This window comes from Arvicanthis niloticus, chromosome 25 (genome assembly GCF_011762505.2).
Source record: "Arvicanthis niloticus isolate mArvNil1 chromosome 25, mArvNil1.pat.X, whole genome shotgun sequence".
Lineage (NCBI taxonomy): Eukaryota > Metazoa > Chordata > Mammalia > Rodentia > Muridae > Arvicanthis > Arvicanthis niloticus.
Genome location: NC_133433.1, coordinates 2,853,339 through 2,869,196, shown reverse-complemented (window position 1 = coordinate 2,869,196; position 15,858 = coordinate 2,853,339). Strand labels below are relative to the sequence as shown.

General features: G+C 41.0%; 1 protein-coding gene across 2 annotated transcripts in view; it reads left to right on the top strand.

Moving 5' to 3' along the window:
- Map3k7 (mitogen-activated protein kinase kinase kinase 7) overlaps window positions 1-7,560 on the top strand; it is a 57,673-nt gene extending 50,113 nt beyond the window's left edge. Inside the window, exons 14-16 of one of the 2 annotated variants that reach the window (XM_076924042.1) lie at window positions 2,495-2,556; window positions 3,667-3,782; window positions 6,251-7,560. In XM_076924042.1, the coding sequence (XP_076780157.1) occupies window positions 2,495-2,556; window positions 3,667-3,782; window positions 6,251-6,431 (359 nt within the window). In that variant the 3' untranslated portion in view covers window positions 6,432-7,560. The remainder of the gene's footprint in view (window positions 1-2,494; window positions 2,557-3,666; window positions 3,783-6,250) is intronic. The other variant, XM_076924041.1, reaches the window with a different exon arrangement.
- The last annotated feature ends 8,298 nt before the right edge of the window (window positions 7,561-15,858 follow it).

Sequence of the window (15,858 nt, the reverse complement as noted above, 5' to 3'; positions counted from 1 at the left end):
TGCTATCCACTGTTTTCTACACATGTAAACACAGGTATCCTTCTCAACCCCTGTGGTACAAGCTATACTGCAGCCTACCAATCACTAGATATTTACCTGAGCTCAGGCTGCAGTGCCCACTGAAGTTTGTCTTTGCATTGAAATAATTACAGCTATGTCACTATGTAGGATAGGTTATAAAGAACAGGTGAGTAAAGCCTTGTCCTCTTCCCAGACCCAGGAAGTAACCATAAGTGTAAGCACAAGATAAAATAGCATAAATATGAAGACTTTTAAATTGTTCTGAGCAAACGAGCAGTAGCAAAGGCGGCCACCTGCAGAGGGTGAGCCAACGCCCTCTGCTCGCTCTCTCTCTCTCTCTCTCTCTCTCTCTCTCTCTCTCTCTCTCTCTCTCTCTCTCTCTGTTTGAATCCCGCTTGTCCCATGAGGCTCTGCCTCATGGGGAGGAAAAAGTTTAAATTGTTCTGTATGCTTCCAGAGAAAAACTAAAGAACATAACAATTTAAAATCTTAGCAGATTAGTACTCCCCTGTTTCAGTTTACACTGTTGGGTGTAAAGTGAGACAACATTCCCCTAAGACCTAGAAACAGCAATATCTAGATACAACTTAGGAGAATTACAGAGGCAGAGATTCACTTTCTTCTGTGCTTAGAACCTTGGAAAGATAATAAATATAAGATCTAGTGCATTCATAGTGACCATGTTTAGAGGTGTGATACACAGCAACAGTGAACTCACCATCTGGCATGGTAATGCCAACTCTATAGTATAAGCCAAATGCTTTAGTAGTTACAACACAGATAAGTTAAATAAGACCGGATGACCTCCATGGCTTTTCATGACACATGTCAGAGAGAAAAGAAAACATCCACAAGAAGTATGCCATAGTTACTTTCCTATTGCTGTGATAAAGACTAGGAAATCCTTACATAATCAAGGCTTCTTATTGGGGGTTTACAGTTTCAGAGTATTAGAGTCCATCACCATCATGGCAGAGAACATGGCGGCAGGCAGGCAGCCAGCATGTGCTAAAGCAGCAGTTGACAGCTCACATTCTGATCCACAAATAGGAGCCAGAGAGACAGACCCTGGAAATGGCACAAGTCTTTTGAAACCTCAGACAGAGTCCACCCCCAGTGACATACCTCCTCCAACAAGGCCATATCTCCTAATTCTTCCCAAACCCTTCAGTGTACCAAATACTCAAGTATATGAACCAATGAGGGCCATTCTCATTCAAACCACCACTAAGGGAATGTAAAGAAACATAACATCTGTTGTGTTTGAAAAAACAGAAATTTTGCCTTACTTGAGTTAACCAAAACAAGTGTGAATTTTAGTATTTCATGAAAAGAGGTCATGTTTAATTAGTAAGTATAAAAATAAATTTCCATGCAGTAACTAAGCTATCTTGTGACCAGTTGTTTATATTAGAAACTAGAAGCTGTATTCCAACTTAGGCAGAAAAGAGAAAGTGAAATGTCACTTGTTGATTTTAGAGAACAAAGATGAAATCCAATAAAGGACCTTAGTTGTCCCTTCATGAACCAGCACAGTGGTTCTATCAACAACTTGCTTCTGAAGTATCTGTGAGAGACTCCCTGCTGGTACAGTATGGGGCAGAGTATCCACGGTTGAGGGGAAGAACGTGGAAGGGAAGTGTTTAAGTGAGGAAACTTTCCAAGACAGCTCATTCTCCTCTTCATTGGGGTCTATCATTTTGTCTGTGGAAAGCAGGTTTGAGTGGGTCATCGCCCTCCTTAGCTTTTCTTATTGGACTTCGTACAGCATCCCCACTGTCATGCATCACATGGGACCTTGCTGTCATCTGTCCCAGTCCATCAGTGGGAGGGCAGTTGTCCTTCCTCTGAATGCTTTGGTAAGATTGGCTGGTGGCTTGAATTCACTAGTGTAACTGTTTGGAACATGGTGCTAAGCCAGAGTTCTGATTGCCCTTTACCTTCTGTATTTGTGTCCTGTATTCTCCCCAATAGTGTCTGATGACGGATGGGCTGGGGTGCTCACATCACATCTGCATCAACTAAAAAGAACCTCTGAAGAGTCTAGAACACTTGCTTTTCCCTCTCTTGTGCACACTAGTGCTGACAGTTGACCCAGTCTCCTGGTAAACACAACACAAGGAAAGGAATGTGGGCCTGAGTGGCATAGGGTCAGCTAGGACTGAGTTTAAAATAGAAAGGCTGTGTGTCATGTCTTTTTGTTTTCAATTAAACGAGGGCCTATGATCTTTAATATGAGTGTCTGTTTAGTTTATAGCCAGCTTAGATTGTAGACCATGCTTGTGTGTTAATATACATGATCACATGTTCCCTTTTCTTCCTTCAGAATTCAGAACCAGACCCTATCCATCACCAATAACAGTAACTTTATGGAGAGGGATGACAGCTCATACTTTTTTTTTACTTGTTATCATTCAGCAAGTGAATAATTACACTCATGGATTAATAAATGAAGTACTTGCTTTCCTTCCAGATACCAATGGCTCAGATAACTCCATCCCGATGGCGTATCTTACACTGGATCACCAACTACAGGTAAAGAAGCACTCTCTCTCTGTTTGCTTTTCTTCCTGAAGGAGTTGATGGCATTCACAGTGTGGTCCTGTCTACTTAGATATGCTTTTAGTTGCCGTTCTTCAGCTTTAAAATCAAAGTCACATAAATGTCTTTGCCAGACATGGTGCTCACATCTCTAATTCTAGTACTTGGGATCAGAAGCAAGAGGGTCAGGGGTTCAAGGTCAACTCCAGCTACAAGACAAGTTTGAGGTAATCCTGAACCACAGAGAGCCTATCTGAAAATCTATCTTTCTTTCTTTTTCCTTCTTTAAAAGTTAACTAGGTTTAGGAGTGACATAATTCTGTGTTCTTATCCTAACAGTCTCTTAAAACAGCTTCCTCTCTATTGTAGGACTGCCACATACAGCATTTGCATTCCTTGATTTTTTTTAATGTATTAAGATAGAAAAATCGTGAGCTCTTTTCCATTTAAGACATTTCGTAATGCATCCATAGGTTCATAATGACTGAAAGTATGAGTAATGCTTTTTAATGCTTTTTTATGAGTAGAGAATTATAAGCATTTTGGGAGCCAGGCCAGATGGGAGGCAAACATAGGACAGAAAACTGCAGATCTGCGTGGACGACACAGCCCAGCCCCTTAGAGGAATGGTCTTTAGTATGTTCTAGCTCTGCAGCAGCAAGCGCCATGCCAGAGCTTTGCCTGCTCTCTTCAGCCATTCTGAGCTGGCTGACAAGGGAGCCCCGGGGTCACCAGGACACAGCATAACATTTAAAAATCAACTTTCAGTGAATTTGTTCTTGGGAGTTTGTGAATAGATGAAGTGCATTCTGATTACCCTACCCTGCTCACCTCTGGTCACACTCCTACCTCTTCACCCTGCTACCCATCCCTCTTTTGATTCCTTTCTGACATCCATGTGTTTTGTTTAATTTTGTTCACAAGGTCTAAGCTGGCTCACTGTGTGGCTGAGGGTTTGGCACTGTTGACCTGGTGGACTCCTCAGCTCACTTACCTTCACTTACATTGCTTTAGAGCTCTAAGAATGTCAGTACCAGTGTCTGCCTGGCCAGCATCTAGGTAAGACACTGAGGTTTAACCTTAACCGTTCTGCTTCCTTTCCAGCCTCTAGCACCGTGCCCAAACTCCAAGGAATCCATGGCAGTGTTCGAACAGCATTGTAAAATGGCCCAGGAGTATATGAAAGTTCAAACTGAAATCGCATTGTTACTACAGAGAAAGTAAGTCCCCCCCCTTTTTTTTTTAACAAATAAAAGCTAAAAATACTTTTTTAAAAAAAAGTTAAAATACTGCTATTTGGATTTAAAATGTATTGATGTAGGAACATTATTTTAAAAGATTTAAAGAAATTTTTATCTTAAAAGTTCTAACATTAGTCATTAAACATAATTCTAGGGGCTAGAGGATGGCTCAGCAAATTAACTGCACATGTTGCTCTTACAGAGGACCACACCTACCCTGGCCAGCTCAGTCATCTGACTACTGCTTCAGGTTATCCATCCAGTGCCTTCTTGCAGCCTCTGAGGGCACTAAATTCATTGTGCACAGACCCACACACACATACATATACATACATACACATAATTCAAAATCAATCTTTAGGCTGTGGTGGTGACACATGCCTTTAGTTTCAACACTTGGGAGGTGGAGGCTGCAGAGCTTTGTAAGTTCAAGGCCATCCTGAGCTACACAGTGAGACCCTTCTCAAAAAGAATTAAATTAATGAATAAACGCAAACCTTTAAAAAGGTATTTCCATGTAGGTTTAGCTGGTTTCATCTGGAACTCAGCCTTTTGATCACAACATCACATAGTGCTGAGGAAAATAAACTGGTTGCACACCCACATGTGCGTTGTCAGAGGCTACTTAGACCTTCCACTACAAAGGTTTATTGGTTCTCCACCAAAGGTGAGGTAATGTGTTTTCCTATCACTCAATTGAGTTTGCTCTTTGAGGCGTTTTGTCTGCACAGTGCTGTGTGTTGAATAGAGCTGGGTTACTTGTGACAGGGCTCTTGTTTTGTATCTGTGACTGTTTTGGAGGTAATGTTATATATAGTCACCTGTGTCTCTGTTTCTCAGAGAGCTATAGAAATTGTATGCCATCTGTTTTTTTAAAACTCCTATCTTAGTTTTAAATAGGTGGTTTGTTTTGTTTTGTATAAGAGGTTGGTATTCACTTTTCTTAAGCATGACCCTTGTAAAATTTTAGACTTGTGAAGAATGACAACTAAAATGTTGGGGAAAATGTGATAAGTAAATGTATATTCGTAAGTAGAGTTCTTGCATTGAAGTAAAAGTTCTTGTGTTCCAGAATAACTTGTGCATAAGAAAGGGAGACTAGGACAGTAAGGTGGCTCAGTGGGTAGGGCACTTACAACCAAGCTGACATCTCCAGAAGCCACTGATGGGAGAAGAGACCATCTCCCCCAGTTTGTCCTCTCACCTTCACACAGACCATGACATGCATGAGCATGCACACACAATAAATAAATAATATGAATATATAATAAATGAATATGTTTGAAAAAGAGGAAAGTAGTATAATAATTTAAATGATTGTATCCTAAAGATACCATGAATCGGGAGTTGAATATTATGGTCTTAAAGCTGGAAAAGTAGCTGTGGACCTTCTGGCACTTTGTATTTGGAGAGGAGGCCTGCCATAAATATTTCCATGTTTAACCTGCCCTGCCATACTTTGTGTGAGAGAAGAGTTCTCTGCTAACCAAATAGAAATGTTGGATATAGGTGGATGTAAAACTTTAACAGTTGATGTAAAACAGTTTAACAGTTTTAGCAAAGTACTTGCTTTAAATTTTTTAAGTAGTTATTTATTATGTGGGCAGTGGATGTGTATGTGGTATGGCATGCCTGTGTGTACCTGTCACAAGACAGCTGCTAGTGGGAGTCTGTTCTCTTCTTTCACTATGTGAGTTCAAAGACTGAGCTTGTCATCAGACATGGTGACAAGGGCCTTGTACCCACTAATCATTCACCAGCCTGAATACTTACTTTAAATGTACTTTCTGAATACCTTCTTTTACTATTAAGAAGTTACTTTTGATAATAAGAATATGTTATTATTCATTTACCCCCAGTACTCTCCCTTTAGGGGCTAATATTTAATATTCTTAGAGTAAAGGGACTTTACTCTGTAAGAATGAGGATCTCCCAAAAAATGTTTGCAGATACTGTTCTTGCTGTTGCAAAATAGAAAAGAACTTTAAGTGGGATGGTGTCTCTTTTACTTAGCTTGCAGATATTCTGTCGCTGCCACTAGAGCTATAGTTAAGTAGGACTGTGACTTCAGAATATGGATTGGAGGATATTGACATATAGAAGTGAAGTATGAACTGTGACACAGTGCTATCTTCTAGAGCTGAGCCCTTTTTTCTTCCTTCCTACCAAGAAAAAGAGGGAACCAAATGAAATTTTCTGAAACTTAGTACAGTATTTCTCCAATTCACTGATTGCTTAGGTACTTATTGAAAGAGCTATGGTTCTTGTGTGTCTCTAACAGATGAGTGGGTGGTAGTTCCTATTCTGTCCTAGGATCATATTGAAGTAATATACTTAAGCTGCAGAATGATAGGGGGAAAGGTTCTAATTAGCTAAGTTTCCTTCATCAGCTAACAGTATGGATCTTCCCATTGTGTATAATGTTATATTGTATAATTTGTTTATAGGCAAGAACTAGTTGCAGAATTGGACCAGGATGAAAAGGACCAGCAAAATACATCTCGTCTGGTACAAGAACATAAAAAGCTTTTAGATGAAAACAAAAGCCTTTCTACTTATTACCAGCAATGCAAAAAACAACTAGAGGTCATCAGAAGCCAGCAGCAGAAACGGCAAGGCACTTCATGATTCTCTGGGACCTTTCAATTTTAAAATATGCAAAGACCTTTTTTTAAAGAAAAGACAAACCATTATAACAGTTCATGAGTGTTAGCTTTTCGGCGTGTTCTGAATGCCAAATGCCTCTATTTGCTGCATTTGTTATGTCAGTTCTTTTTCTTCTTATGGTGGATATAAAATCCACTGTCTTGTTGCATCAGACGATAGCACCTGTGGCTTGGGGAGGCAAGAGTTCTCAGCTCAGAGCACATGAAGTGAACTTGGCTGTATATGCATGCTTCTAGTGTGAGCTACCTGACAGGTGGGGTATCACACTGGCTACTGTGTGCAAGCTTCGTCCTTTCTCTGTAGTAAAAGGTGGGACCTCAAAAATTTTCTTCATAGTGCTCATCTCAAAAATATGGTATTTCCCCTATAGATGGTATGCACCAATGTAAAGACAGGGTATTAAAATAACTGGTGGTACACTACAGAGGGACAGAACGTTAAGGCTGAGTTCAAGACAGGGTTTGTGCCCACACATCCTGGTCAATACTAACTGTAGTCCCACCAGTTAATGTTAAAGGTAAGTGTGGCAGCTGTGTTAATGGAAGACAGTTTACTGGTTGTCATGAGGCCGAGCGTCGCCTGTGAGACACTGAATGACATGCTCTTTTCTACACCCTTCTCGGTTTCAATTCTGTGTGAAAACAGAAGCTTTTCTGACTTTTAATATTAGTAGCAGATGAAATTGAAAGATCATGATGAAACTTCAATGATCCTTCTTGTAACAGTTACTGAATTGTTTTATGATATATTTGAAGAAAATTGAAAAATAATGGAAACACAAATAATTGGCCTAGCTAAAAAAGGCTTGAGCTTAGATATTTTATGTGTCTGTTATACCAAATAAGGAACAAAGCAGGCAAATCAGAAGACCCAAAAAAGGAAGATAAAAGAGTCAAATTAAACCTACTTTTTGTAGCTATTTGGAGGATTTGTTTCCTCTGAAGTCATTTCTGGAATGCCTGCTGCCTTCCCATGCTTTTAAGAGAATTTGAACACTTACAAAGAGAATATTTATATTGTTAACAATAAGTTTACTACCAGCCTTCAAAATAACTTAAATGTAATAATAAAATGCCATTAAAAAGATAAATTCCCTAAGATCTATTTTTTCACTCCATGTTAACACATTTTGATACCACTCCATGAATGTCTTTTAAATCGGATGCTGTCAGCTTCACTTTTATAGTGTTCATGTTTGTAAAGAGAACATCTGGAACTGAAAGATGATCACTATGGTCCTTAGACTACATCTAGCATGTATCTGCTGTGTGCCAGATGAGCACAAGAAGCTATCAAAGGTGTTCTTTAAGGCTGACACAGATAACCATTTTTCCTCTCAGATTTTATAACGAATCCCTTCTGTATAGAGTGAAGGAAAGGGGCAGTTTATAGCAACATGTGCCTTTCTCAGAACCTGTCGTTAGAAAGCTCCTGGGAGCTAAGTGTCTTCTTTCACTTACATAAAAAAGAAGATTATATTCCCAAATTCTATTAGGCAAAGTGAATGTTGAACTCAGTGTTAGTAGTGAAATAAAACTGACACAGAAGATAGCTGTAGACTGAGACAAAAGACCAGCACCGCCCTGTCACTGCTACCTGTGTGTACATCTGGCACTCCAGAAGGGTCTTTGTGATGCAGCATGTTGAAAGTATCTTGACTTTGCAGTAGATTTTATGTTACATGGATGCAAACTCATTTCTAGCCAGTTGTTTTGCAAGCTCATCCTACAACTAAAAGGAAATTTTGTTATCATCATCATATGTAGTTATTTGATGAAAGTATTCAAACAGGCAAATGAAAGAAAATACTACATTTACTCATGGTACCCATGTCAAAAGATTGTTAGCAGTTAGTTGCTTATTTACACTCAGTTCCTTGGGGGTTTTGATACTGTAGTCCTAGACAGCCTTAAGTAAGTGCATCACCATACTCACATGTATTTTTAAAGCTCCAGCTACCCTGAAGGTGAGCACACCATCCGTACTTGAAATCCATACCAGTTTCCTCAGTGTTTCTACCTATAAAACCTTCAAATAACCAACATACCAAGGAGCCAGATGGTCACTAGTTGTTCTACAATTTATTCAAGCCTCACTTCTTGAATGGAAGTAGAAAACAGGCAGACCAGGTTTGTAAATTGATGACCAAGAACCAGACAGTCCCTGCACAGACACTAGTGGCATTTTGTTTCGCTTCCAGGAAAGGAAGCAAGGTTGTGTGATGTGCAGGGAAGCCCTCCTCAACAATAAAACCATGTTCTGGGTTGAATCAAAGTCAGTTAAGAATGTTACATTACAGTCACCTGTCGTACTGAAAACATCTGCTTAAAGTTATTTACAAGCGGTAGGCTATTTTTTGCTGAAGTATTTTTAAGTAGTGAATGTCTTTTTCCTTCAGATTTTCTGTCATGCTCCCAAGTCCACCTCCTACTGCACCCAGAGGTAGTTTTGTTTCCCCCTCCTCCCTCTCTGTGTGTGTGTGTGTGTGTGTGTGTGTGTCTGTGTGTCTGTGTGTCTGTGTGTCTGTGTGTCTGTGTGGGGGGGAGGGGGGGTCTTTAACACCCAACTCCTCTCTTCACAAGCTAGAAGTTCTACTTTTACTCCTGTTCAAGTATTTCTTGTAAGATGATGTGATGCAGAAATTCTTGTGCATACTATGTAACTGAAGGAGGCTTTTTTGTTTTATTTTTGTTTTTAATAAAATTCAGATTGTTATTTCAGGCTGGTATGTAGAAATGGTAGCTGGCTTCTCTGCGCGACTGAACTGTGGTTTTATCCAGTGGTGTTTATACCTCATGCAGACAAATAGCTGAATCACCAGTCTCCTAGGATACTCAGCATGCTGTACCATAATCATGATGCCAGAGGCTGAGTCATTGGGCTGGAGAGAAGGCTCAGCAGTTAAGGCCACTCACTACTGCAGAGAACTTAGGTTCTGTGGCCAACACCTACATGGAGACTCACAACTCTGCAACTCCAGTTCCAGGGGATCTGACTCCTTATGTTCTTAAGGGTTCTTGCACACATAGAGACACACATTACTTAAGTGAGAAAAAAAATCCTCTTTAGTTTTTCATGGGCCTTCCTTCATTTTTATGGAGTACAGCATAAAAGTGACTGATTTCTCATTGCCAACTTCTTAATGTTTTTTCTAAACTACAGTAAGCATTTTGCTTTTATATCAAGTAACCCTCCAGCTTATTAGATAAGCACATATATTTTATTTCTATCCTTTAGTTTCCTTGCTCCTTCAGTATTTATTGATAAGCTAAGGTACTGTTACTAATGCCAAGCTCCGTGTTCATGTTGGCCTCACCATAGAAGCATCCCCTGTAAGATGCTGAGAGTTAAGTAGGGTTCATAAGGTGAGCCTTTGTCCCTGGATCTGCTCTTCTGCAGTCTCCATCTGTGTGGGTGGAGTCACTTGTGTGGGAACTGCCCATTAATCAGCAGAGTAAACATTTCTACACCTCCTCAGCCCAAATATCTGTTCTGGATGACTGCGGCGTTCTGAATTTCCCCATGAATTGGAGGGTGCTTTGATGTTGGCACTTACCCAGTTGGAATTCCCTCTTCCATCTGAGAGACAAATGCCCAAAATGGAAGTACAAGTAAAGTGTACTGGGCCAACTGAGAGAAGATCCGCCAGCACACAGGAACTGAGCTGTGGTCTGAACTCTGTCATCTTTACCGTGGTGGTATTTTTGTTTCTGTCTATTAGGAAGGCATAATTTATGTACAATAAACTGCATCCATTTTAAAGTGTACAGTTTACTGAGTTTTGACAGATACATACACTTATGAAACCACTCCAGCGGTTGGCCTCCTGAATATGTCTGCCACATAATCTCCCCCATGTGCTTTCGAGGTCATTTGCCCCCTTCAAGACCCCATCTGTAGACAAGCCCTGGTCTCTACTAGCTGTAGAGAGAATGTGCAGTGTCTGCAGTCTTAAGTGAAGTCCTGCCCTGTGGATTTCCGCTTTTAAACTTTCACCTTTGACCTAAATGGCTTCTTTTTAATACCTTTGAGAGGATTTTCTAATTAATTTTTGGTAATACTTGGAACTCAGTGTTAGATTTTGAAAGAAACTTTAATTTTAGGGAATGTGAATGTGGTGTGTCCTGTTTCACTATACAAGATCATAGTCTGGAGACACTTTAGATCATTTTATTTTATTTACAGAATCTCAACCCTTTACTTGAGGAATTCCCCTACATTAGTATGAAGTATTTGTACTGTATACAGTCATAGGAAATAGCATGTTGGAAGGTTTATGTTACATTTTTAGTATATACTATTGGTTGGTATAATTTGTAAGAATGTTTTGTTGAATTATAGATTCCTCCTGCTCACTAAAAGTGAAAAAGAAAAAGGGCTAGAGAGATACCTTAGCAGTTAAAACCACTTGATGCTTTTATAGAGGATCCAGGTTCAATTCCAAGCACCCACACAGTGGCTCACAACTCCATAATTCTAGTTCAAGGGGACTCCTGACTTCCATGGGCACCAAGCATGCACCTGGTGCACATATATGCATGCAGGCAAAAATTATTCATACAAAGAAAATATAGTAAAAAAAAAAAAAAAACCAATCTTTACCTAGGAAAGACTTACTACATCACAGAACAATGTTTAGAACTGTTCAATGGCTATGCAGAGCCTTAGGGTATCTGATTTATATCTCACACATGTCATCTGTGATTCATGACATAGTGGTACACAAGTACAGATGAATAGCCCATGTAGGGCTGGCCCCAGCCTGCCTTCATGCCTAGCCTTTGCTGTTTCTGCCAGAATCCAGCCATGCAGCCCTGCCAGCATCAAGTTTCTGTTTAAGGGACCTGACCTTCATATCATTTATTTTTGGCAGCCTTTGGAATCAGTAGCTTTCATGTTATAATCTGAGTCTTCCAAAATACCGAAGGCTGCTTTCCAGGAAGCTTTTCTGAGACATGAGTAGTTAGATGTTTCTTGGTGATTTTAAATTTCCACGTGAGGCTTCATTCTTTGCCCTAATTCAGTGACTAGTGATGACCTCCATATGCCAGAAAGCAGCCACACTGTTGTTGCTTTAAAGGCATCATAAATTACTGAGTAAATGCTAAGGATTTATCTTCTGGAAAGCAAAGGAATTGATAGAATGTGTTAATTTTTAAAGTTGTATGTGTGTGCCTTCAGTTCAAACATGATTCTTCATAGGAACTGAAAAAGAATCTACTTCATATGGAAACAAAAAACTCAGCATAGCTAAAACAATCTTGAATAAGTGAACTGATTTCAAGTTGTAGTGCAAAGCTGTATATTGGGGGAAAATGCTGTAGAACTGACAGCAACTTTAATGTTTCTGGTCAGACTAGATGGCATGGCTGCATGTAGAAGATTGCAAATCGATCCATATCTACATCCTGCACAAAACTCAACTCCAGATGGATTAAGGACCTTAAGACCATATACCCTGAATATGGTAGAAAATAGGGAATGGGCTTGAACTTAGTGGCACCAGAAAGGAGTTTCTGAAGAGTCTCATAGCCCAGGGACTAAGACCAACAATAAATGGGACCTGAAAGTTTCTGTACATCAAAAGAACATTTTTCGTGATTGGGATCTGGGCATCTGGCATTTGAAATGTTCCTCGGTATGGTTATCTGATCGTGTCCTTCTTGGGTAAGTGTTCCTTCTTTGGTTGCTACTGCCTATTCTAGGTCTTAGCCAAACGGGAGCCTAGTTCTGCACCAAGACACACAATCCTTTGGGGATGGTGGTGTGCTGAGAAGAGGTTCCTGTGGGCAGGCTGCAACAGGACTAAAGGTGAATCTGGAGTGACCAGAATGGAGAACTCTGCCTTTTTGTATGGGTCCAGTGTAACCAGTTGCCTCCAACTCCTGCCACTGTGAATTCCCTTCCATGAAGAACTGCCACTTGGAACTGTGAAACCAAAATAAATGCCTCCTCCCTAAGTTGCTTTTGTCAGGACATTTTTTGTCACAGCAACAGAAAGAAACATCGTAATAAGCAGTGCTAAGTGTAGACACATGCGGATAGTCTGAGCACTTGGGAAGCTAAGGCAGGGCAAGTTCGGGGTCATTTTAAGCTATAGTGAGGCCTTGCCTCTAGCCAACCAATCAGTAAAAGATTTGGGAAGTATATACCACTCCTTAGCATATACCTGAATGTAGCCAGCCATTCTTACCATGAATGATGGTAAGAAGACCATCAGAGATGGCTGGCTACATTGCCTCTCTATTCACAAAGCTAGGACATGCAAACAACCTAAATGGTATTCAACTGATGAATGCATAAGGAAAATACACATACACACAATGTGATGCTACTCAGCTGTAACAGTGAAATAATGAGGTTTCCAGGTAAATAAGGCAACCCAGAGAGACAAATGCCACCTCTTCTCTCTTATTTGTGGATCTGAGCTCCAGATCTCAAGAAGTGAGTATATAAGCAAAGTAACCCCAGGAGCCAGGAAAGTTAAAAGGGACCATGTAGAGAAAGGAGCTCAAGACAGGGATAATAGGGCACAGGTGCTATGAAGGAAGAAATTGAAAAACTGGGGAAGAGGTTAGAAGCAGGGGGAGAAAGGGATGATAACACCAAGGATGTTTGAAAAAGCTATAAGGAAGCTTAAGCTTGAAGTACACACACACACACACACATTTAAATGAAATGATTGAAGTAAATTATGCCACATGAGATTGCCGGGCCATGAAAGGATGTCTTGGTTCTTGGGTGGGCATGGGCCTGGAACCCCAAGACTCCAAGGGAGAAACGGCAGGCATATAGCCACACCCCCAGAATCCAGGCTCCCACATGCAGTCCACATCTCCATTTAATCTGCACCCTTCAGTCAAGTAGGACACAAATAGAGGGTGTGGCTACAGGCCTCAGCCTTGGGATTTCCATATTCATGAGTTACCTAAAGGAGGGGCATAGGTAAATTAAGGTATTCCTTCCCAATTATCACGCACATTATCTCCCCCACTGTTGGACAGATCCACAGTGGCAGACCGGTGGCTGAGTCTCCAGGAAGTCCTCCAGCCGGCCACACACCAGCGGGTCCCAATAACACGAGAAAGTCTGGTTCCAAAGCTTTATTGTTCATGGCGAATATAGATGGTGTGTGCACCCCCCATTCAAGGCAGAGTGGAGCTGGCTTAAATAGGGAGGGAGAAAAGAGGAGGGACTGGGAAGGAATAACTTAATTTAGCTAACACCCCCCCCCCCCCGCCTTTAGGTAACTCATGAATATAGAAATCTCAAGGCAGAGGCCTGTTAGTCAATGCCCTCTACCTCTAGCTGTAGATGGTGACATAAAACCTCTCTAGGAGGAGCAACTCTGAGCCAAACATGTCTTCAAGGCCAGGTTAATGGGGACGTAGGCTGCATGGAGGAGTCTGGAATCTGGGGCGTGGGGAGATATGTGCAGTCCCTCACAGGCCATGGTCACCTTTTGGGTCTCCAGCTATCTCAAAACTAGTGCTCTACCAGGGAGACCAAATTATCCCTTCACAGCCCTACAGCACACACCATCTACATTCACCATGAACAATAAAGCTTTGAAACCAGACTTTTCCGTGTTATTGGGACCCGCTGTTGTGTGGCCAGCATGTTGTGTGGCCAGCATAGAGGACTTCCCCGAGACCCAGCCACCGGTCCACCACTGCGGATTTGTCCAACATGAGATGGCAATGCTTCCTCTATGAACTGTATGGCTCTGTCTTTCTCATCCCCTGGCACTTCCCCAGCAGGACCCTGTCACCAAAGAACAACCTACTGGACCAGATCACACATGTATGACATATATCTTGTCTTCACATAGACATATTTTCTCTAGATTGTAAGTCACCTTAAAAGCACATAAGTATGTCTTTAAGTGCTCAGAAAATACACAAGTTTTCCCAAAGTACTACAATTTCATAGTCAGTCTCACAGAGGGTGATGATCCCAGGTTTTCCATCACCTTGTCAACATAGGGTGTGATCCTTCATCTTTAAGATTTCTTACAAATTATTTCTATTTTATGTGTATTGGTACATAACCTACATGTATGTCTATGTATGCATCATGTGTGTTCCTGGTGCCCGCAGAGGCCAAAAGAGATTATGGGATCCCCTGGAACTGGAGTTATAGCCCTTTGTGAGGCACCATATGGGTGCTAGGAATCGACCCTGTGTCCTCAAGCAACCAGTGCTCTTAATGACCGAGTCATCTCTCCAGCCCCCATCCTTTTAACCATAGCCATTCAGATGGGTATGTTATTGTGTATTGGGTTATGTTTTGCCTTTTGAGAACTTCATACAATATATTTTGATCAACTCTCTTCCTGACTCCTCCCAGATCCCTAACTCCCCATTTACTGTGGTTTTTAGCTTACGTTTCTGTGATTAGGGCTAAAAGAAACTTTAGTCTGAGTATAAACTTGATATTTAAAGGGCAGTTACATGCTGTGTCAATTTGGCATTTGTAGTTCCACACTTGGGTCTGGACTTCCAGGTATTGGTGGTTAGCCAGGTTTACGATGCCAGGCATGGACTCCCTCCCTTGGAGGCCTCAAGTCCAATCAAAGGGCAGTTGCACACACACACACACACACACACACACATGCACACACACAACATAACACAACAGTTGTTATACTATAGCATAGGTGGGAACATATTGTTCAATCAGTTTGTTCTTTTTTGTTCATAGGGTCCACAGCTTAGTAAGACCACTGATGCCCTTTCTATCCAGCAGAGAGCATATATAATTTCCAGCACTTTGAAAGCTAGCTAACACGGACAAATTTTAGCACTCAGTACCAGTTTGGTTTCTTTATATTTTGCAACAAGGTGTATGTATTGGGGGTTAATCTCTAGTACTCTGGTCAACCCAAAGGACTGGCAAGAGCCTGTGTTGTTGGAGGAGGGGAGGATCCTCTGGGCCCTCCTTGGTCAACTTCTGAGAACATGCCCCGCACTTGGAACCAGAGGCATAGTCTTACCTGGGCCAAGGAACCCAATGGAGGGCTGTGGCAATGCACACGTCTGTTTGTGAAAAGGGTGGGGCCAGTTTATCCACTTTTAAATTTCTATGCTTTTTATGTGCTTCATAAAGATGGAGAGGTGGCTCACCTGTTAAATGCTAGTTCACAACCAAAAAAAAAAAAAGAAAAGAAGAGAAAAGAAATTGCCTAACCCAAGATACCAAAGATATCCCTACTCTATTTTCTTAGAAATGATCTGGTTTGGCTTTTAAATTTAAATTTTAAATTTAGATGTACTCTGAGTTATCATCATATTTGTGGTGAAGCAACAATCAATGGTTTTTCAGTTTTGATTTTTGGGTGTTTCACTCAACAGCTATGGAGTTGTGTCCCAACAGTGCTATAGATGAC